General features: G+C 40.8%; 2 protein-coding genes across 2 annotated transcripts in view; one reads left to right on the top strand and one right to left on the bottom strand.

The window, feature by feature from the left end:
- Positions 1 to 12,526, top strand: part of fsip1 (fibrous sheath interacting protein 1) — a gene marked incomplete at both ends in the record, with an annotated part of 31,693 nt that extends 19,167 nt beyond the window's left edge. The window contains 3 exon segments of the mRNA XM_079261563.1: positions 3,181 to 3,333; positions 12,421 to 12,482; positions 12,484 to 12,526. Coding sequence (XP_079117689.1) covers positions 3,181 to 3,333; positions 12,421 to 12,482; positions 12,484 to 12,526 — 258 coding nt within the window.
- A 2,087-nt stretch (positions 12,527 to 14,613) lies between these two features.
- On the bottom strand, positions 14,614 to 23,274 carry thbs1a (thrombospondin 1a). Its single transcript, XM_079262170.1, has 22 exons — positions 23,100 to 23,274; positions 22,936 to 23,018; positions 22,067 to 22,626; positions 21,863 to 21,941; positions 21,683 to 21,772; positions 21,487 to 21,596; positions 21,020 to 21,145; positions 20,490 to 20,586; positions 20,222 to 20,395; positions 19,959 to 20,135; positions 19,702 to 19,875; positions 19,331 to 19,611; positions 19,017 to 19,235; positions 18,804 to 18,911; positions 18,220 to 18,379; positions 17,990 to 18,108; positions 17,369 to 17,603; positions 17,036 to 17,263; positions 16,675 to 16,946; positions 16,489 to 16,586; positions 16,263 to 16,402; positions 14,614 to 16,171 (listed from the first exon to the last, which is right to left on the bottom strand). Exons 2-22 carry the CDS (start codon positions 22,997 to 22,999, stop codon positions 16,164 to 16,166), a joined length of 3,519 nt encoding a protein of 1,172 aa, XP_079118296.1. The 5' UTR covers positions 23,000 to 23,018; positions 23,100 to 23,274; the 3' UTR covers positions 14,614 to 16,163.
- Positions 23,275 to 23,823: the final 549 nt, after the last annotated feature.

Raw genomic sequence — 23,823 nt, 5'->3', positions numbered from 1 at the left:
GTTGCAGGCTATTAAATATTTCTTTTGAAAGACACAAACCCTCTCTCAGCTAAATGTTTATAACTTTTGGTGTCTCATCATAAGATTTCAAACTATTTTAAATATCTTTAAAGTCCAGATGAACTGTGAACGTTACAGTTTCTCTGGACAGCCATTAAAATGTTGTACAGTAAATGGTAAACACATTTTTTAGCACTGCATGTCTTATAAATCTATGTATGGATGCAGATCTCAGCAGTCACATCTACTGACAGATAAAGTGGGATCCTGTGACAATAGGGGTCTCCTTCTTGTGCGTGAATTCAAACAAAAGCAGCAGTAATACTAAACAATGCTCTGTTGTTGAGTTAGCTGTAGGAATTGTAGATGTGTAGGTTTTTATAGTGTCTAATGGAAGATAACTGAACCTTTCAACTAAATAACAAAGCACATATTTGTATTGAAAGCAAAAGACCAAGAAGCAGTTATTGCTGCTGTTTGATGGAGAATGGTCTGTTTGCAGTTTTAATTATTCCTGCAGTGGAGCTCCTACAATGTTGCTACCATGACAGAAGTCCAGGACAATACAGATATAACAAAGAACTAAAAGCTGAGAAAAATTATGTCTTTGCTATAATCAGGGTCAGATTATGGAGTTTTCCACTGACGTTCAGTACAATTTATTACGTGTTAATTAAGACTATAAAACAACAACAACAACAAAAAAAAAACTATAGACATGCAGAAGTCATCCAGACTGGTCAGTGGACATTTTATCATTGTTAAACCTTGCAGACACTTTTGAAGTTTTCACCCTACAGTTTATGAAAAGTAGGGCAGCTGTCTTTTCCAAATGAAATAAACTGTTTCTCCCAGAGATTTGGACTTTTTTAGCAACGTGCATTTAGTGGTGTGAGGACGGTGGTAAAGCTAGACTTTAATTTTTATTTTTCCTGGTTGGAAAACTGTGTTTCTCACTTTGGTGCACGACAGGAGTCTGATCTTGTTGTGGCCCTGGCTTTTGTAGTCAAAGATGAGTGAGTCTTAACCAAAAAGGGTCTTGTAACGACCACTTTAAAGAGGCTTCAGATAGAAGCTGTCATTATTTTCATGTTGGGAGGCAGAAGCCACTGTTAGGTGAGGCCACACACAAAACGTTTTTTGAAGATTTTGTTTTTGCCAAGGGTTCAACGTAAATTTAGATTGTATTGATGCTATTCAGTTACCGAAAAGTTGTGTAAATGCAAGTCCTGACATTATCTGAGTTGGAATGTCTACTTACCTCATTAACAAGAGCAGAAGCATTCAATCTTCTCTACATACCTTTCTGAACTCCCTCCCACCCTGGGTTTAACTAGGATTACATCCCATCATAAATGTGTCATAACAGATTTAGAAATGCTGTGTTTCAGCTGATAATGTCTGCTGGATCCTACTGCTATCAGTAACCTACTATTTTGTCATATTCCAGTCCCACTGGAGATGTCGACAATCATTGAAATATCCATCTGTTTCAACATTATTAGATCACATGCACGCCTTCCTGCCATCCAGACTAACCAAGACAGATGGAGGTTTCAACCACATGGCGCTGAACTGACACTGCAGAACGGTCTTGTGGTGGCAGCATCCTCTCAGAGCCAGCGATATTTTGGCTTAGCGTCTCCTAAGAGTATTTTTCTTCTTTATTTGTAGGTTAAAATGCTTGACGTCGTTCATGAGTTTTTATTCATCACAACTCCGGAAGAAATTACAGCTAAACAGAGTGAGAAGGGCACATTTTAGCACCTTCTGCCCATGATGCTTTAGCTGAAGAAGCATTCCTTCTTTGTGATTTTTCTTTGTGGCGACTGCTTAAACCCTCAAAAATGAACTAAATAAGGAACCATGTTGTTTTCTTGTTCATTCGCTCAAGGTTTAAAACTGTGACTTCTGTTGCTCTTCTTTGGGTTTTCCAAGCCAAAATTATCATTTTGTAAAAGAAAAATGAAGGCTAAATTATTGTCGAATGCTAGTGTTTGCCTGGCTAGCATGGTGTATCTGTAAATAAGGAAAACTGTGAATTTGGTGCTTACTGTCCCATCTGTTTTTTCAGCATTTTGAATCTAATTAAAAAACAAATTACAAACAATCATATATTTATGTTTTATATTTTGACCTTATACACAGGACCATTTGGGAGCCATTGGTATTCTGTTGAACTCTGTTTAGTTTTCTTTGCCTAGCATCAACTTACAATAAAACTCATGAGAGGAACTTTTAAAGCCCAGTATACCCAATTTAGTTTAATTCATTATAATCTCATTCTAATCCTTTGATTTAATCCCACGCCCTTAGCATTTATGAGACTTCTGAAGACAATGAAGAGGAGTACGTTCAACAGAGCCATTTTGTCACTTTCACTCAGCACTGTAAAAAATAAAATTTCCCTGGCAGCTTGGATACCAGTAAAGTACTTTGGAAAAAGTGGAATAAAATATTGAATTAAATTTAAATATTGGTATAATAATGGAATAAATATTTTATTCAAAATATACTATACTACTGCTAGTTGGGAAATGTGGCCTCTTAACCCATCTATAGTTATATAGTTACAGTTCTTTCACATTATTTTATTAGACATGTAAAATTGGTGCCTGTTTCTGTAATCATGTTTCTATTTTCCCAAAAAGAAAAAGCATTCAGGAAGAAAGCACAGCATTCACACTCAATCCGCACAAAAAAAAAAAAAAAAACCCACAGAAAGAGACAAAGCTTTCATTTATCAGCTGTTTCATGACTTTCCTTAGTTTGGAACTATTCTTTTTCCCCCTGACCCATTTTCAAAGTTTGCTTTGGATGCAGTTTGTTGTTCTCTCTTTTTACCCTATTCACAAGGATGTCATAGATGTGTGATTTATGTTGCACCCCTTGTAGACTTCAGCTGACTTTTCTTCTTTATAAAGAATTACTGGTTCTACTCTCACTTCTCTGTCAAAACGAAGCATAAATGTCTGAATTATATTGACCACAGCATCTATAGGACTCTTAGAGAAATGGAAAACTTCACATGAATTAATTGCGTTGAACTGTTATATAGTTAGATTCTTATTCAAACTTTTCCAGGTACCCACCACAAGCTAAGTGCTGCACTGGAAGTGCACCCATGTGAGATGAGGTGTTTCTTCCCTGTAAGAACCAATCATGTATGTTGTGTTTCAGGGCCTTGGTTCCAAGGTTGGTTGGAAGTGTGATGATGTCCGGCAGCCAGGAGAGAAGGTCCTGCAGGATATAAAGGAGAGGCGAGAGCAGGAGAAGCGGCTCCAAGAGATCCAACAGCAGCTGGAGAGTCTGGGTCACCGCCAGGAGATGACTGTAAGTTCAAAGCAGCTATGTTCATTTACACACACACACACACACACACATACAATGAAACACATGCTCACATTTACACCAGTGCATCTGAACAACGTCTATGTTGTAACACTCCTCAGTGTCTGAAGACACGTGTGTGACAAATGAGTACAAGCACTCGGCTCAACTCAGTCCTTCTCACAGGGGGAACGATGAAATCACTTGCAATATTCCCGTCTCTGCAGACCCATATCGTTTCCTTTTTCTCCCTATCTTGCTTCTCATGTATGCAGACTAACATGCTCACTTCACAGTTTACAACATGGTCGTGTTCTATCCTGATAGGTTTATTTCCTTCAACGTGTTTCATTTCTTTTTAGCATTCTTTGCGGAGATTCATGGCCGTCTGTCTACAATGTTCCCTAGAAACCTTTGAGCTTTGTCTGGTTTTAGGAGCTTCACCAGAGTTACAGCCAGAGAAAACCTTCTCCAAACACTGTAGCTAAAGGCACAAAAGGTGAATATTCCAAGAACAAAGGTGAATAATACACCTGATTTCTGCTTCTTTGACATTTATGACTTGAAATTTTGTGTGCAAGGAAAGCAAAGCAGTAAAGATAAATTTTGTGGATTAATTTTGTCGTTGGGGAACATCTTCTGGTGTTGCATGTCAATCTAGCTGTTTTTTTCTCTTTCTTTGGAGCAGTGATTTTATTATACTGTGCCTCTCACGCTGATAAACCACCACATAACATATACATGCCTAATATAAACATTAAAGATGGCCTTTTCGCTCACACAGTTAGGTAATAAAAAAATATAAGTGGAAGCCACACAAGATCAAAAAGCATCGTGCCATGCAGCCAGGACCTATTCTTGGCCTAATTAAGGAGCGAGAAGTGGAATTTTTGGCTAATTAAGTCACTCCATTTCAGGAATCTGTTCTTTCATGGTAATTACAAAACATCAAACCCACCGGTCTCTTAGCTACTGTTGCTGCAATACACGCTTTGCATTTGGTTGCAAGTTATAGCGTTTTGCATGTTGTCACATAATGACTGAATCCAGCATGAACTGCATACTCACAGTGTATATTCTTAGTGCCAGCGGGCTTGTTTTGTGGTTTGAAAAGATTTATTGGCACAGAATTTGTCTGGGAGGACATTCTTACCCAGTCTCACACAGCTGCAGTGTTCTCATAAAGTTGATTTGTATAACATCCATAACTCACAGTCTTTCACACAGTGCTTTTACACCTGAAGAGTTTACCTGTTATGCAAGTGCTATGAATAGTCCCCTGATGAAATAAGAAGAGGGAGATTACTAAGATGGGTTCATTGGTCTGTGTTTGTCACATTGCTTTGTGAGCTACACTCACAGGCTTGTGATAAAGAAAGTATAGTAGTAACCCTAACCCTAACTCTTAGTACACCCATGGTTTTGTTCAGTGGTTTTATGTGGAAATTATAGCAAAAAAAATCTGTTCTTAAAACGAGGTAATGCCGGACCTCAGATAAACAACACTGTGTCATTATATATGAAACACAAAATACAAATAAATTATGACACAGTGCCACGCATCCTTTGTTCTCAGCTGTTCCTGGGTCGGGTCACAGAGGCAGCTGCCTAAGCAAGGAAGACCCTCTCTCCAGCCACCTCTTCTAGCTTATCTGGGATGATTCAGAGGAGATCCCAGTTCCCAGTCGAGAGATGTAGTCCCTCCAGGGTGTCTTGGGTCTTGTCTGGAGTCTCTTCCTAGTGGGGCCTGCCCAGAATACCGCACCAGGGTGGGGTCTCGGAGACATCCTGACCATGACGCATCCTAATCCTAACCATACCTGAGTCACCTGATCTGGCTCCTTTTGATGCAGAGGAACTGGGATCTACTGGAAGCTTTCCCGCATTGCTGAGCTTGTCGGCCTGTCTCTAAAGGGGAACCCATCCACCCTGCAAAGGAAACTCATTTAGGCCTTTTGTATTCACAGTTTTGTACTTTTGGACACTACCCATAACTTGTGGCCAGAAGTGAGGGTAGGAAAGAAGATCAATCAGTAAATTGACTCAACTTCTTGCCTGAAAGTATGAGGGCAGTGACTTCTGAAGTTAATGTACCTATTTACTTATGTTAAGATCTGCTAAGGATACCAGCACTGTTATAGAAAGCCATCAAGAGCTTCATTGGGTGGTCAATATACTGGTATAAGCTGCAGTGGTTAGCGTCCACAGCTTCCAGTGATTACACATTTTTTCTTGTGAGTTTGTTACAGTCTGATGATAACAAAACTGTTTGTTATTTTTTTTTTCCTAATGATCCTGGATGACTTAATAGACTTGGATCTTGATTTAAGACTTTGCGTCATCCCTACTTTGCCTAGCTTTCAATCCAAACAATCCCTTTTCCAGTGAAATTTACCTCTGAGCCAAAAATTCTGATCTTGACTCTCACCTTTGATTTTCATTGTTCTCTTAATCGTCCTGTGCATCAAGGCCTCGGTTTATCTGCTAGGAAAGTATTATTTGTGTGACTGCCTTTCTTTCTTGTTAATGATTGGGAGTAAAATAAATATTCCGAGAAGGAGGAGATAAGACAAGTTCAATAGGGCTATTTTGAACCTTGGCAAATTATATCACACTAAACAGCTGATTTGATTCCATTTTTCCTTCAACTTCATTTGGCTGTTTTCCTACATCAACGGCAAAGGGAAGGACAACCTTTGCTTTTACTGAAAAGCAGGATAGCGCCGACAGGGCAGTCTTGTTTTAATCAGGTTAACATCAGGCGTCATACTTCCTTTCACATTATCCACCACGGCATTTCTCATTGCTCATTGCTTCTCAATAAAACCCAGCACGCAAACAGAAATCACCTTTAGAGTGTTGATAGCCGAGCAGCGTATTACATGTATAGACATCAACAGTTCTCTCAAGGCAAAGGTGAATACCCAGCCCCCATGGCAAGCCACAACTGGCACAAGTCTGTCAAGTTTGTTGTTCAAGCACTGTCCTACTTTATCATTCTGCCAGCTCAGCTGTTTTTTTTATAACGTTTTTTCTAATTTACATAGAATTGAGGTCAGATCCATCAGAAAAGAGAAGCTTTGAAAAAAAGAGGCTTTCATCACCTTCTCTGTTTCCATCCATCCACTTCCCTGGCTGTTTGCCACCAGCTTGTCATGCAGCCTGCTTGGGCTTGCCTCTATATGAACTCCTGAAACAGAAACAATTAAGAAATAGTTTTCATCAACAATGGACTCTTGTTCTTTTGTGACCATGGCATAGAATAGGAGGCGCTCCCACTTTTTTCTATAGAGGGAAAATAGTGTGAACCACAACTGAACTGGAAGCTGTAAATACTTTTTGAAATGTATTGGTCTTAAATCAAAATGAAAAGTACCTAAACGGATTTTGTGAAATCATTTTTCTCCTTTAGGACGGATTCATTGGTTTGGTTTGGGGAAGGTGTGAATACACTAACAAACTCTAAAGCGGATAAAAGAAGTGAATGTGGTCCACTGGCAAATGTAGGTCTAGTGAACCAAATACAGTAACTGGACTACAATGCAGGGAACTAAAAGTAAAATGACCCAAAAATATGCACATATAGACAGAGATGTGAAGATATAGAAGTAAAAATAAAGTAGAAGTCCTGCCATGTTTTTGGATCTACCTGTGCATTTAGGTGTTTTCACTGACAGGCTCATTTACCTTGCAGGGGAGCTGGGCTTATTAAATTTTCCTGGTTTAGTGACTGGTTGGAAAGAGCTGCCAAACAGGACTTCTACTTTTACTTTATACACCTCTGCATATAGATAATAGCCGGGATTTGATGCAGCTTCATGGTTCACTCTGATGTGGCGGAGACAGAAGTTGCCCCGTTTTTATCAGTAGGTGAGTCAGTGTTCATGTCCTTCTGTCTTGTACTCTCCTTCAGTAATTCTCTATGTGGCGTCGCCTTTGGTTATTATTATTTAAAAGGTCCAGTTGGCTTGAGTGAATGCAGTATGAATCCAAACTCATACAAAATACTTTTAAAACCCCCAATCATATGAGACTTTTAGTCTTACAGAGTCTATCAGACTATTGGGTGAGTGCACTTGTAGCTGGTAATTGTTTGGCACTCCTTGTCATGTTTCTTAGAAAGGAGGACTCAAGCTGCAGAAAGTTCAATGAGAAACAAGGATGATTCACAAAGTTTCTTCAGGAAGGAATCCAGAGGGAGAGATTGACGACGATCTGTTAACTGCCATGGAGGAGTTATTTGCTTTTATAATGGTGATGATAAGGGGCAGGTGTGCTTCTCATTATGGCCAGCTGCAGGTGGAGAGGCAGGAGAGACTGAGCATGAAGAGCAGGAAGGCCTGAGAAGCAGGAGGGAACCGTCACATGACACTCCTGGGCGGCTGTAGCTGGGTTACACACCCTTACATAAACTTCAAATATATTCAACTTCATTATTCCTTTATTTTCACGTATCCTCACTAACTAGGGATTTAATCTACTACAGCATTAAATAAATAATATATGAATTTAAGTGCCTTTAGATTGTCACATTAAATAATTTACAAGAGTAAGTTGAAAATTTCCATAAAGCTTTGAGCCCATGCGCTGTGATGTGTCTTCTTCAGGGAGGCTTCCTCTGCACTGATTGGGTGTTAAGGTTTAAGCAGGTTGGGCTTAACAGTAGAGCTGATCCAGTGCAGTACCACCTACCACTAAAATACCAAACATTTTGCACATATACTTCCAGTGTTGTAAGCAGGCTCAAAGTTACATTCAAAAGGCAAGCAACAGCACTCCAAGCAAGTATAGAACTAAACTTTACAGACTCAAAATTTCAGTTTTTTGTGTCAAGAAAAGCCAGAGGCATGTTTCAGCATCCATTTCATACAGATACCAGAGAAAAGACATGACTGACTGTGAAGTTACCAAACTCACAGCTTTTATTTCTGATGTTTTCTGACTAAACTTTATTTTTCCAGTTTTTCTCTTTTTTTTTTTTTTTTTCTCTCTTTCACAACCATGCAGGGAGTGTTAGGATGGCTACAATAAATAAAAGACATTACCCATGCAGGGTTAAATAATAACCCAATGATGAAGTGCAAAATCTGCCAATAATCAACTTTTGGAATCTACAAGTAACTTGTCTTCTCATAACAGCTACACTGGGGAAAAGATGCAATGTTTTTTCATGTTTCACATCCATCATTTATATAAAATATTATATGTATGTACTATTGTTATACTTATCACTTTTATAGCACTTTTTGTCGCAAAATTCCAAGTCAACAATGCCTAAACACTAAAATTGAGATTTCAGTAAAATGCTGTGTCCATTTTATATATACAGGTTATGACTTGGCTCTGTAGATATTATAATAGGTGGAAATAGATAATAGATAATCTAATAGATAATCATAGGTGGTGAATGATGGATATGACTATTTAATGAGGAAGATTAAGCACTGTTATTGCAGAGAAAACATCCTCAGATAAACTAAGAGAGCATTACTAATACCTGGTGTAAAATCAAATGCTTACACTAAAACATACCCAACATTCTCTGTTTTTGGGGGCAATGCAAATATATTATGAGTAAATGCTACAACAAACTGACTTTAGTCAGTCTATAAGTTGTGTCAGACCCATCATTATCCACATTGTCCAGCATTGAAATGACATAACATCACAATGTAGACAAAAGTATATGATTGCAGACAGTAAGGCAGACTTTCCTCATGAGTTATCTGAATGGGCGTGTAATGAATAAAATTCCTCCTTGTAGCCGGCCTCTGCGTCTGTGGGTCTGTAGCTGATAAAGCTCAGGTATGTGACTGAAGTTGGAGACCTTGAAAGTTGAGTAGCCCACGCTTGTTTTAAGCTGGTCTTGCATTGTATGTGTGTTCAAGAGCCAATAGTGAGCTGTGCAGAGATGGTGGTCCACTATATAGTAGATAGCTGGAGGGCTGAACAGCCCAGTCTTTGTAAGGTTCCTTCTCTGGTGGGAAACTGATCCTAAAGAATGACTGAGAACCGTTTAACAAAAGGTCTGAAGTTCACCCATGCTGTCTTTGTTTGGAATCCCCTGTCTGGAGGGTAACACCACACTCAACTGGATATAATGTTGGGCCTATTCAAACACAGAGGGAAGACAAATTATAGTTTAGGGAGTCAGATTGAAAACAATGTTAGGAGTTGCCAAACATGAGAGAGACAGAAGTTTTTCTTAAATGAGGTAGTTAAAATGTAAAAACTGTCATATCTGAAACTGGCCAGTAACATCCCAGTGACATGTTGAGCTTGCTGTTTTGATGATGACTTGGCCATTTCTCCAGGACCTTTAGTGATGTGTTTGTGTGCTTAAAAGGGTCTTTCATTAATTTCCGTTAGGAACAACTCTGTTTGTGAGCTAAAAATCATTGTTCTTGCCTTGCTGATAACTCAGTGGAAGGAAGATACTTTGTGGAAGTACGTTTATCAACTGTTTATCGTGTATTTACTTTGGGCAGCCTTTCTGTTATAGCAAGAGTTTCTCTTATTAAAATTACTTTGGCCCCACTGAACATCGGCAGCAGTTACACATGAAGAACTGACAGACTCCTAACTCTTAACTGGCTGTGTGCCATTTATTCAGACAGAAAAACACATCTTAGTCACCACAGCCACCAGATTGGTCTGCGTATCACTGAGAAGACCTGAGATCAACAGCTCTTACTGAGTTGTACCATTTGGCTTGAAATGATGTGTATGTTGATTTGTGTATTTAAAGTGCCCTGTGACAACATTATTGTGAAGAAGTGCTATACAAATAAAGTTGAATTGAATTTAATCAAGTTCTTTTTCTTCTATTTCTTCTTTGGTCCTCTCCTTTGGTAAATCTGACTGACTCCCATCGTCAAGATGTCTGGTATTTATTCAAATTCAAATTCAAATTCAAATTTTCTTTATTCATCTGTTAGGAACTTCATTTGCAGAGGAGACGGTGCTACAGACATAACAACGTTAAAACATGTGTTTACATCACACATTCATTCATGCCGTTCATCAAAATAAAACATGAAATTCATTAAGAAAAATTTAAATTAAGAACCATGGTTTCCAGATCAGCTGTTTAGCAAGCAAACAGAGGCTGGGATGAAACTAGAGGATGCTCTTTTTATCCTCAACGGATCTTTACCTGTGTCCTGAAGGCAGCAGGGTGTAGTAAGGGCTCAGTGGGTGTGAGGAGTCAGTGGAGATCTGTGGGCTTTTTCTCAAAACTTATTTCCATTAGAACTCCAGCCAGCCGATTACTTATTATTCAATCATTTTATCCCATTCATGTGAGCTTACGCGTCAATTATGCACATGAAATATACTTTACATTTACCATTTCAAGTGAATTATTATACTCTTAGTTTGTCAGTTGAACCCAGTAGGATTTATTAAAACAGATGGAGTTGCCTCTTCCAAGGCAAACCTTCTTACCCCTCAGCAGGGACACACCTGAGAGGTCATTGCTGGAAAACCAGACTGATGGACATCTGAATAAATGGGGAAATAATCCTTTCTGTGATTTTTGGCTTTTTTAACACACACAGTTTTGATGAGTAGTGTACACTCAAATCATTACTGGACTTATAGGATAATTTTTCAAGGCAATCCATAGAAAAATGTCATGTTTTGCTTTACATGGATCAAAGGACAAACACACTGATGTCTTGAATGTTTGACAGAAAACGACACTGTGGGGAATTTAGAGTATAAATGCTTTTTTTTCCCCTAAAGTAGCACAAATTAGGCCATGATAATTTGAATGTGGATGGAATTGTATGGTGAAGATATCTATCAGCAACTGGTTTTTGGTAAATTACTGGTGGGTTTCAGAGGGTGGTCTGGTCGGCAGATGATCGATGTGGAGTATTAGCTTCAACTAAAGAGGATAGATGAGACACAGGAATGTGATTTTAACCTTGAGTTACACAGCAGGATGTGGGGAAGATGTAAAAACAGCTGCAATGGGTACGATATTTTCTCAGGACAGAGTGTCTGTGATGGGTCACGCTGAGATATCTCCTGTATCTTCCTGAAGACCTAGTTTCCAAACAGGTTTTTTCCCTTGCTGTTGAATTATTTAGGAATATTATAATCAGTCTGCGGCTATAATATGTTCGCCAACATTACATTACCTTGATGAAACTTAGATGAAAATGTCAGTGTTGTATTTATCGCTTCTCCTGTCAACCACAAAAGGTAAAAAAAAATTCAGTTATTCCAGCAGACAGAAGAACTGGGTCATGACAGCCGTATTGTAAGGCCAGGGACATTCTGTTCAGTGTAGTATGACAGCTAGAAACACAAGCACACATGCTGAGAGAATGATGACAGTCATGGCTACTCACACTCAGACATTTGCTCTTCTGCACTTGGTCTACGCACACGTTCTGTGTTATGAAAGGTAATGAGTTGATACTATTGAAATAAATGAACCATTGCATTGCAGCTGTCTAAATAAAGTACAACTTCCTCACAGGAGGACATGGCAACTGCCTGTGAGAACTCATGCAGGTAAATTAACCTCACTTCATCCTCACTGTCAAGAAATTATAGATTTGAAGGGCTATTTCATCGCCAGGTACAAATCCTTTTACCCCCTTTCTTTCCTTTTAGAAACATTCAATCAACTTCCCATCATAGCCAAGTTTAAGAAAGTTGGCTTTCATCCTTGAGCTCACATGCAGTTAAACACAAACGGCATGTGAGGAGCCTGACTTATCTGTAGAAAAACAATACTTTCATCGAACTGGAAGTGTTTTTTTTTTTTTTCCCTGAGAGCTTCCAACTAAAAGCTCGAGGGACAGCATCAGCAGAGCGGCATGTTAGTAGGAAGTTCCAATAATGTGTCAGCTCTAAAGTTAATGCAACACATCATCTGGATTTGTCAAAATCTTTGTTTTAACTCCAGTAAATGAGCTGGGAACAAATTGTGGGGTGGTAGAGGGCTCACATGAGGCCTGAAATATTGACAGCCAGATGCAGTGTGTTTCTGCATGAAACACATTTTAAAGTAATAAAAAAAAATGCACACCATTGAAATAATGCATGTATTTTTGTTTTTGGTTTTTTTTGCAGAATGAGGCACCACATCTTACTGAGGAGCAGTTAATCAGCCTGCTGGATGAATGTGACCTGACAGTGCTGGAACCAGGACCATGAGACGAATAAAGCAACACCATGAGATCCTATAAAATATTTCACTAGTTCCTTTGAACTCCTGCTGCCAGAACACCCTCGCTGGATTACAACAATGGATTGACACAGAAAAACTTCGACATGTTTAAAGACGATGTGATATTGTGATAGAAAGAGCAGCATGATGAAGAGTTTTCCAAATGTAGCAGCGGTCGAAAAATTATCCAAAAATATTGTCAGCTGTTGATTAGAGCTGTAACTTCTGGTCTAATTGGTCTATATTTTCTTAATTTGCAGCTGGATTGCAACCCATTGCTTTTATTTGTGTTTGTGTCCAGGAATGAGGAAACAGAGCAGCAGGGAGTCCCTTTGTATCAACCCAAGTAGCATCAATGAGAACAGAAAATTGCCATCATTAAGTCTAATAAGGGGGTTAGGTGGCCGCAGAATGTTCTGCTGCACACATAAACAGCTAATGCAGCAGGTCTCTGGGGGTTGTGTATGCTTGTGTTAGTATTGTGTGGTAAGACATTAAACATGTCAGAGGGGGCATCTCTTCTTTGCAATAGTGGTACCATACCATACCATACCATACCATACCATACCATACCATACCATACCATACCATACCATATTTATATATAAAGCACTTTAAAAACAACATACAGCTGACCAAAGTGTTGTACAGAAACAGCAAGTGAATAAAAACAGCTTAAGAAAATAAAATAACAATAAAATGGTAAAATAAGAGATACATGAATAAGAACAGTTAAAAATAAAATACAAGGACACAGATGACAACTCATTCTTGCTAAAATGACAGCGGTAGTCAGTTCCAGTTCAGCTAGCATTCCAGTCATTCCTGCCTCGAAAGGTGTTCTGTTCAGAGTGGCTCAGATTAGTTGGATCTTGTGAAACTGGACCCCGTGTGAATTTAATTTGAATTCAGATGAGTGGATTCCACCAAGAAAAGATGACCAGCTATGAGACTGATGCTCTTTGGTTTGTTTGAGAGATTTGTGGAAGCTGTTGACAGGATTCCAATTTGCTCCTGCTCATGCAGCCTGCACCTGGCCGACCTCTGCCCAGAGGCCTCGCCTTTATATTCTCCTGGCACTGGACACACTGGGGCGTGCTCATCTCACTACTCACCTCACACACACATTCTGACCCCACATTCCTCCTCACTAAAACCATATCAACCAAATGCACTAGACAATTCCCCTCAGGGGCCCTACTACCAGTCTTGCGCGATCTGAGAGGACATGTAGTCACTGTTCAGACTTACTGAAGCACATGGAAGTAACAGTTGTAATATAATCATTACATGTGTTGGATATACGTCTGTTCCACAGATATCATGTATGTCAGCACTACAATGTGTTCTTAGAATGGACTATGCTGTTTACTGCTCATGTAGGGTAATGGAAACCCAGTGAGATCATTGTGGTAAGAATGAGGTCACCTCAAAAGTAAAGAGACCTGCAGCAAACTAAGACTGTCTGGGTTTTAGATAACAGCTCTTTTTGACTCTGTGAAAGACTTAGATTAGCTGTTTGGATTTTGTGTGCAGATGATTTACTGGTGAAGGGTTGTACGGTGTGGATAACCAATCATTTGTTTAGTTATATATATATATATATAAAAATTGTGGTATTTCGAAGCACATTCAGGCTGCGCGAAGGAGACCATAACTGCAGTTAAACTTCACCCCCACAAAAATTTGTGAGTTTATCGCTCTGCAGCCCATAATCCCTTCTGTCTGCTTGTCATGAGAGTGCCGTCATTTGAAGGCAAGACGCCCATGCAGTGTGTGATCAGATGTGTATGGATGCGCTGCTTAAGTGGGTTATACTTCATGTTGAGTGTTTCTGCCGTTGACTCCCAAGGATACTCCCTTTCTCAGAGGCTTCACTACACTCAACTAATGGATTCCAGTCGCCTGGATCAGCATGGCTCGGCTCCCTTTATATTTCAAGGGAGAACACCTTAATCATGGTGGATATGAAGTTCAAAGACCACTGGGAGAGAAGAAAGACCCAACAACTATTTAACTGTTTGTTTGCCCACAAAGACACCAAGAATCTCAGAATCTTAACTTTTTTTTCCTGAAAATTTTATTGTTCAGTTGACATTACAAAAAAAAAAAAAAAAAGTAGGAATATAAACAGCAATTTGAGTAGAAACCATGGTACAAATGTTTATAGAAAAAGCTTCACTAATAATAAAAAAAAAAAAAGGACATACAAAAAACAAACAAAAAAAAAACAACAAAAAACAAAGACATCCTCATGTCAGTGTGCAAAAAGTTTATACAAATAGAAGCGCTTCCATAAGAGGCTACGCTTCTAGATAAATTATTTAAATAGCATATATCTACACAAATAACATAATAAACAAACATAATAATTTATCAAAACAGCACAGGAAAATACATATTGCAAAACATGGTCAAGAAAACATTTCTTTAATCATTTAATCTTGTTTGGGCTTCTTTTGCTACAAAAATATCTTATATACAGAATATAAATGATACCAAAGTCTTGCTGAAAATATGAAGCCAACCAATTTATACTTAATGAGGTAATATTTGTACATAAAGGGTTTCCTTTTCGCCCTCTTTGTCAAAAATGAGCACTCAATCTCAAACACACCAATCATGCACACTGTGCAGAAGCAGACTGCTTTTATAGTTCGCTGTCCTAATTAGAACTGATTATTCAAACATTGCTGCTTTAAGTACGTTTTAATAGGTCGCTGATAACATTTAATGATGCAGAGGTGAGTTAGAATTATAGCCTCTGTGGATAAGTACAAATACAATTTCACACTCGTAAAGACTCAAAGGAAACAGACTGGCCCTCACTGTCCCCTGATATTAACATAATATTTGCGTACAGTTTCTGTTCCAAAGCAGTAGTTGTTGTGTGTCTGCATCGGGGCCCTGTGCTGTCCTGCTAACGCTCTTTCCTGAGAAGACTAATGATTCGGGCCAGCCCTACGTCTCTGCTACAGACCAGGCTTCATGTGTCTGTAACAACTGGTGTGAGGAGTCATCAGAGAAATTTGATCTCAGTTTTGTCTTGGTTGTCTTCATATTTATGCTTGTTGGGTGGCATACTTGCACAAACACACAAAAAAACATTCACTCTCTTTGATAGTTACAGTCAGTCCATACTGTCCACGGTCCCTCAATGGTTCCTTCATGGGGGATTTTCTTTTTTTTTTTCCACCCCAGCCAAAGAAAGTTCTGGTACTGCTTTCTTCTTACTGAAAAAAATGATCTTTCGAGTCCACAGCAGATGTAAGTTAATGCTCAAAAATAACACACACACACACATACAAAAATGCAAAAACACTCTTCCCTTTGCTCCCTCATCCACAGAGGAACAACAGTTCTGGTGTGCAAAGCAATAAAATGTGGCCATTGTTTAGCGCAGACAAAGTGAGAGGGTCTATTTCTTCTGAGCAAAGCTGCGCTCACAGTTTGAGTCTGACGCGGAATTATCATTCAACTTTCATTTGGCTTTAACTCCTGAGGTCACTCCACATGTTGGTCCACTTGCTCGACATACCTCTGATGTGCATTTCTCAACAGGAAAATGTTAAAAAAAGAAATCGATCCATGCCTTGGAAATTAGATTTAGGGTGATACATTCTTCTGGAAGTCTCCTGGGGTGCAATTATGTATCTGAAAGGAAAGAAATAAACCAGTTACGAATCATGTTTGAAGTGGTGGTTGTGTATTTTGGAAGTGTTAAAACTAGGACATATGCGCTTACCTCTACATTCATATTTGAGGTCTGAGAAGTAAACCATCTCCTGAGAGAAGACATACAAGCCTAGTCGCCCACCAGCATATGTCTTGTCATAGATGTTTCCAGAATCAGCCATGATTCTCTTCCCTTCATACATGACCACTCTGAAAAGTTAACGCAGTCTCATGAGCTCTGTGCTGTTTCAATAACAATTAAGGACATTTGCAGTTGAATAGAGTTTCAGACTCACCTAATAAGTCCAGTCTTGGGTCTGTGGGTCAGATGCCATCTGTAGGCGGTGAAGTCCTTCCAGCCAATGTTCTTGGGGTCGTGCCACAGAGTACGCACCTATAAATGAAGAATTGCAATGGTTAACAAGAGGTAAGTGGCGCAACTCCCATTATGTCCCAAGCTGAGTCCACTATTGTGCGCTCACCTGTCCTGGGGTGTCTCCAGTGTGCCACAGAGCATTCCTCAGGTGCTCTCCAGGCCCCGTGGTGGAGTTGACTACTTTGATTGACAAGCCAGAGTAGCCCTGAGCTCTTGTAGGTGTCTGGGACCAGTAGGTCTGTGTAATCTGTTTCCACATCACAGTGTAGAAGCGGGAGCTGGACTGGTAGCCAAACACGAACCCGGCATAATCGTCATCTCTGTCCGTGTTGATGAAGAACGTTCCACTGAAGTCCACAGCGCTGAACTCATCATAACCTTAAAGAATAGTGAGGGATGTTTTAGAATCACCACTATTTGGAGTATGGCTTTCTTAAAGTAAGGTTTTCTTCCTGTATTCTGCTTACCAACAGCAATGCCAGGGTCACAGTTAACAGTTTGCACCAACTCCTTGCCCTGATGTCTCACTACCCAGTTGGGGTCAATCTGAGAGGTACCCTTAGGGTCCAAAGGAACCATCTGGAACCTGCGGAAGTCTGTTTCACTGATGGCAAAGTTCTCGGGGCACACATCATAGATGTCCAGTACATTATCTTGGTCAAAATCGTCTTTACACACATCACCACGGCCATCACCTGGAAGGAACATATGGATATGGAGTAAAAAAAGAGCAAATGCTTAAAATGAGAGGCTGTAAAGGGACATCTAGAGGAATTGCGCCAATCTTTTGTAGGACTCACCATCAGAATCTACTTGATCAGGGTTAAAGGCCAATCGGCAGTTGTCTTTGTCATCAGGGATGCCATCATTGTCATCGTCATGGTCGCAGGCGTCACCTTTGCCGTCCTTGTCGTGGTCTGCCTGGTTGGCGTTGGGGATGTAGGGGCAGTTGTCGATGTTGTTCTGGTGACCGTCCTCGTCAATGTCCTGGTTGTTGTCGCATTTGTCTCCGACGCGATCTGAGTCTGAGTCAATCTGAGGAGGAACAGAAAAATTCCTTCAGGATGAGATTTCCCAAAGAACGGCTCCGCACACTATGAGACACTTGTCCTCTCTTCAATTTGCTCCTTCTGCTGCTTTTCAGTAGCCTCAATATGAGAGGTGCTACCCTGGATGTAAATGCAGCCCCTTGTTTTCAGGTATGCTAGCAATGTCCCTCGAGACAAGTGTTCAGTGTTCATGCACCTCAGCAAATCACTCATTTGTATTATTTTTCTTTTTTAAGTCAGAAGAGCCGAAAAGAGAAAGAGCATTATTCTCCTGCCATGAATTAGTCAGGTTGCTCGCTTTAATTGAAACAGAAGCAGTCAGGTTAAGCTCCAACCATGTTGCTGTAATGCAAAGGTGAAATGTAACATTACCTGATCTGGGTTGTGTTCCAGAGGGCAGTTGTCACAGTGATCTCCCACTCCATCCCTGTCGGTGTCTCTCTGGTCCACGTTGTAAACGTATGGGCAGTTGTCGTTCTCATTCAGAATGCCTGTTCAACAAAAACATTTTTACATTTGCCCTCACAGCTCTGCACGTGCTCACGCTCTTCAGGAATGAACACAGACAAAGCTCAAATCAGAATTTTGGAGAGGTTACTTACCATCGCCATCAATGTCGATTGCGCATGCATCACCCTCGCCGTTGTTGTCGGTGTCGGTTTGGTCAGTGTTGGCTTCAAACACACAGTTGTCACAGCGGTCACCAACATCATCCCTGTCTGCATCATACTGGGCGGGGTTGTACACTCTTGGGCAGTTGTCCTAATTTTAAAGAGAAATATCAATTAAAGAACTGAAATGGGTCATGGCAGAAGGAGGTTTTATTTATAAGAACAGAGTTGTGTTTTTCCAGTGTTTTTGGACATTTTTTTCCTGTCTTACTTTGGCTGGAATGTAATATTCCACTGGCAACTGTACACATGCATTTTTCTTGCCCAGCTTTCCAAACCCACACTGAGAATTGTGGGCAACCAGCCACCTCATCCTCAATTCTTGGCTTTATGTGGAAATTTTACTACTTTTCCCGCACAACTAACAACTTCTACTGTAGTTCTCTGGTGAAAACACACAAGCTTAAGCAATCTGCATTCCTACTGCCCAAAGGAAGGATGGCTACAGATGATTGCTATGTGTGGCCTCTGGGGAAAGTACAGTTTGAGTCTAAAAAAACTTCACGATTACTCACCCTATCATCGGGGATCCCATCATTGTCATCATCATGGTCACATTCATCACCCAAGCCATCTTTGTCATGATCTTCCTGGCCAGAGTTGGGGAGGTTGGGGCAATTATCCTATAAAGGAACAAAAGACAGTGTAAGGAGGCAATTATCACAATAATGGAGTGCAGATGGATTATAGTGGCTTCTGAGGTGTCTGTCCATGTGGGGTCTGGCTACCTTCTTGCAGTGATAAGTGGCATTTTCCACACACAGCAGGTCAGTGTTGGGCCACCCGTCCAGGTCAGTGTCTTCCCCACAAATCCGGCCATTCCCAGCATAGCCTGGCTTACACTCACAGCGGAACATGGAGTCGGAGAAGACGCCCAAGTAGATGCAATTTGCATTTTTATGGCAGTCGTGGCTGCCGTCCTGACAAGGGTTACGGGGAGTGCAAACCTAAAAGAAATTACAGAGTGTTGAGCAAAACAGAAAAAAAAAGCTAGCTGCTGATATACTAGCCATAACGACAGCAAATAAGTACCAATCCAAACCTGTTTTTTAGCTGTAGCCTGTTCCACTCCTCTACCAAAGGGCTGGGGACCAGAGAAACGTGCGGGGCAGGGGAGACAGTTGTAGCCTGGATCAGTGTTCTCACAGCGATGGACTCCATTATGAGTATGGCAAGCATCTGGGACCTCTTTGCATTCATCAATGTCCTTGCACGTGATGCCATCACCAGTATAGCCAAGTGGACACTTGCCACATGTGAAAGACCCATCGGGGAAGCTGGTGCACTTTGTGCCAGGGAAGCATGGGTTTGAAAGACAGCCATCTAAGGACAGAAAGAATGTGTGCTTTAACAAAGCAATCTGTTGTGTAGGATGCAGTGTGTTTTAATGGTTTGCTAAGCTTAGACACGTACCAATAGGGCAGTCTTCCTTGTTACAAACTTGAATCATAGTAGCATCTCCAATGCAATCCTTTCCACCATATTTGGGTGCAGGATCAGTGCAAAGACGTTTTCGGCTTTGAATTCCACCACCACAAGTAACAGAGCAGGTGTCCCATGGTGACCAGGGTCCCCAACCTCCATTGACTTGAATGCAAAAATCAACATTTATTATCCTGGTATGGATGAATGGATGCTGTTCCATATTTAGCTCCTGATGTTTAACTCACCAGGACATGGTGACTTCTGGCAGACTTTGGTGTGACGTCCCTCTCCTTGGCAGTCTCTTCCACCCATCTGGGGTGTGGGGGAGTTGCAGAGGCGGATTTGTGTCATGACCCCCTCACCACAGGTCACAGAGCATGAAGACCAGGGTGACCAGTGGCTCCAACCTCCATCCTGTTTGACTGTGACAAACACATGAACAGTTAATTCACAAATATTTCAGTCTGAAAAAAAAAATGAGCAGGGTTGCAAATGTTGAGAGACTTACAGCGCTTGTCACATTCTTGCGGGTAGCAGTCACGGGTCTGGACAGATGTACCCTCACACTTGCTGTTGATGCGGTCACAGGAACGTCCACGCTGTTGGATGCCACGGCCGCAAGTCACCGAACAATGGGTCCAGTCAGACCAGGCGGACCAACCATCTTCTGCATAATCGCTGGCTGTACAGAGACAAACACATTTGGGAATAAATCTTAACTTGATAAGAGATAAAATAAAACTCGGTTCATGAAATTCACAGAAGAAGAAGCTTACGTGTTCCACAGCGGGGACAGCACTCTCCATCAGGCACTGTGGCGTTGGCACATGGGATCAGAGGGCAAGAGATTTTACGACACACGGTAGCAGAGTTCTGCACAGAGGAACAGTTTAATGAGAAAAAGTGCAATAAGAGTAACTTTGCTAATCCTGTTCCAAGCCTAATTGCTGTATTTCAGAAAGTAACAGTCTTCTAAGGTTTCCAACCAACACCTGCTGTGGTGGAAGAAAACCTGCAGTAATCCTCACTAATACTCTCCCACTAACACCCAAATAATAACATTGAACATGAGCAGCTTCCACTAAAAGGCCAGAAGTAAAAGAGCCTCATGCTGCTTTGTTGATCGTTTCAGACAGAGTGTCGATGCCTTTCGGACAAGAGCATGGCAATTACGAAGAAAGGTGCTAATAAAAAACACTATTATCACTTTACCGCAGCAGATTAGGAGGAAGTAGCACTATGTCCTTCCTCAGCTGAGCCCTGGCATGTTTAAAGGTTACATTCCTGTAGGTGTTATGACACTTACCTGACAGGTGCACTCGGTGCAGCCATCCACCGTCCACTCATCTTTGTCCTTGTGCACAATGCCATTATGGATGCAGACTCCACTGTGGATGTTCATTTGGTTTTTCAGGAGCTGGCTGTCTGATGACTGGGGGAAAGAGAACGTGAGAGTGAGGAGGGGGCTGCTCAGGGCAAAAGATGGAAAACTTCAACTTTGCCAAGGTTCCGATACAAATGAATCACCGTCCGGCACCATGATTAAGACATTGCTGAAATCTAGTGAAGCAGTGCAAATGTGACCGACGGCCAAACGTATTTGTGTATTCACATGGGTCTCATTAAGAACTTGGCTAGTGACAGCCATTACTGTGACAAGTGGCCATGCACCAAGGAATGAATTAACTAAAAGCAGATTGAAAGACTAGCAGACGGGGAAAAGAGGGAGTCAGAGATGACAAACAGCAGACCCGGATGTTCCTTTCAACTTACCACTTTTTGGAGATCATTCAGCACTTTTTTGACAATGACATTGAGTCCCCTGAGTTCTTTAAACATGCTGGCGATGTCCTCACAGGAGAAGCCGCAGACAGACTGCAGATCTGCTCAGGAAGAGTTCAATAAATGAGCTCAACTTACATATTTAAGTGGAAAAGAGGTACAGCTCTAATGGGAGGAAAGGTCTCACCTTTGGCTTTGTGGCCGGTGTAATCGGTCCTAATAGCAGGGCTGGAGCCATTCACTGGGTTGTCCAGGGTCATGACATCAGTTAAGGTTGCTGGATGGTGGAAAGGGTGGATTGATTATTGCTTGCAGTAACACAATCAGGCACTTCTTATTTTTTGCAACAGTTGGTTTTAAGACTTACCTCCACTTTGACACCCCTTGTTTCTCAGTATGGCATCCAAGGTGGTACCAAATACAAAGCGCACATTCTGAAGCACTCCCTTCAAAAAGATAAAGAACGTGTTAAAGCTTTAAAACTTTCTTTTCCTACATCTTCATTTATAAAAAAAAGACAAACAAAACAAAACAAAAACCAGTTGGATATCTATACCAAACCATTTCTTACCATGAACTTGTCCTTCACAGCTCCCTTTCCAATCCTGAGCCTGGCCATGTCTGCCACCTCTCGGGCCAGCACCGTCTGGATTGGCACATCCATCTCTGCCACATTGACTTCCTCACAGCCCACAAAAAGCTGCGCCCTGTCCTCCTGCACGAACAGCGTGATGTTCTTCCAATGCCCTGTGGCCAAACCCGCATCCTCGATGGACACGACCTGCTGCTGGTTGATGGTGGTGTAGACCATATCCAGGGTGTTCGCCTTCCCGTTGGAAATTATCTCAAAAACCGGTCCGGATCCATCGGTTTTCTCAATGGTCAGCAAACTGCCTCTGGTTTTTTTGAACTGCTTCAGGTTGACCAGGAGGAGGAAGCCCCGCTCGGCTTGGATGGAGTCCAGGAGGTCCCTGAAGGAGCTGTCTGGGACGGCGGGGATCAAGTCTGCGTTCAGGACCTTGTAAGCTGGGCTGTAGGGATCTTCGCCTTTGACCAGACTCACTCCGTGGTGCCTTTTGTTTACCCGGGCCAGATCAAATAAGTCATACACACTGTTATCATCTCGACTCTCTGTGGTTAAAGAAAAAAGGAAAAGGGAAGAAAAGCGCCGGTTACTTCTGTATCAGAGCGCACAAAAAGACAAAGAAACCACTGGCTATAAAATCATACCAGAATAAAATAAATGAATGCAACATTTCAAAAATCATATTTCCTCTAAGGGCAACCAGAATGATCAAAAAAAAAAAAAGAAGAAAGAAACTATAATCAACACAATCCCCTGCAAGAACAGTTAATGTCTTTTATACAACAAACTGGAAAGATTGAACAGATTTTTTAAAAAAAAGGTTTAAAGGCTAAATAGTTGTTTTCCATTCTTACCTGCCAGTCTTGCGCCCTCACAGCTCCAAAGCATCAGCAGCAAAAAGATGCCAGACAGCATCATCTCCAGATGTCACTGGACCCTGTTGCAAGCAAAGAAGTTACTGAGCACATGTAATCCGGGTATCAGAAATGTCACATATCGCAGAAAGATGTGTACAAACCTTTTAAATGAAAACTGCTTTTGAAAAAATAAAAAGGATTTGAAAAGGGAATAAAAAGAAAAAGTCCTTGCTTCACAGATTATTTATCCCGTGTCTCTCTCTCTCTACCTTTCGCTCTTGCAGAAGTTCAGTGACTGGAAGCAAAGTTTCTCTGCGTTTCTTCTCTAATCTGATGCCTCACTTTATTCATCTGACTTGTGCTTCTGTTTTAGGTGCTATTTATATAATTTGAGGACATTCCTGAGCTCTTGTCTGGACCAATGGGATGTCAGCAGGAGAATGGGACGGACTTGTTTTCTTACCTCACGGCCAGTCAGAGCAAATCTGAGACGCACAAGAGGGGGGAGAGAGAAAAAAAACATTCCTGAGTAGAATTTCCATCATCGGATAAATATTTCATCCCCACAGAAACCGAGACTTGGTCGTTTCCGGTCAAATAAAAGTTATCATTTTATTAGTCTCAATTATATAGTCTCAATTCAATTTATAAGTCATTTTCTGATCATTTTACTGATAAAACGGTAATCCAGAGCGGTTTATCTGAAAAGCTCTAAGAATAAAAAAAAAAAAAAACTCGATTTAAAAATAATGATTAATATTTAGTTTTATTTAACATCGTGTGTATTCGCCCCTCAATACATTTATTGGACTGAAAGTTACAGCTCTTTCACATCATGTCATTAATATATTTTGCCACTAGGGGGCTCACCGAGTGAAGAACAGA

The sequence above is a fragment of the Telmatherina bonti genome, assembly GCF_933228915.1.
Source record: "Telmatherina bonti genome assembly, chromosome: 22".
NCBI classification, from domain to species: domain Eukaryota; kingdom Metazoa; phylum Chordata; class Actinopteri; order Atheriniformes; family Telmatherinidae; genus Telmatherina; species Telmatherina bonti.
Note: the sequence above shows the minus strand (reverse complement) of the source record. Positions and strands in the feature narration are given on the sequence as shown.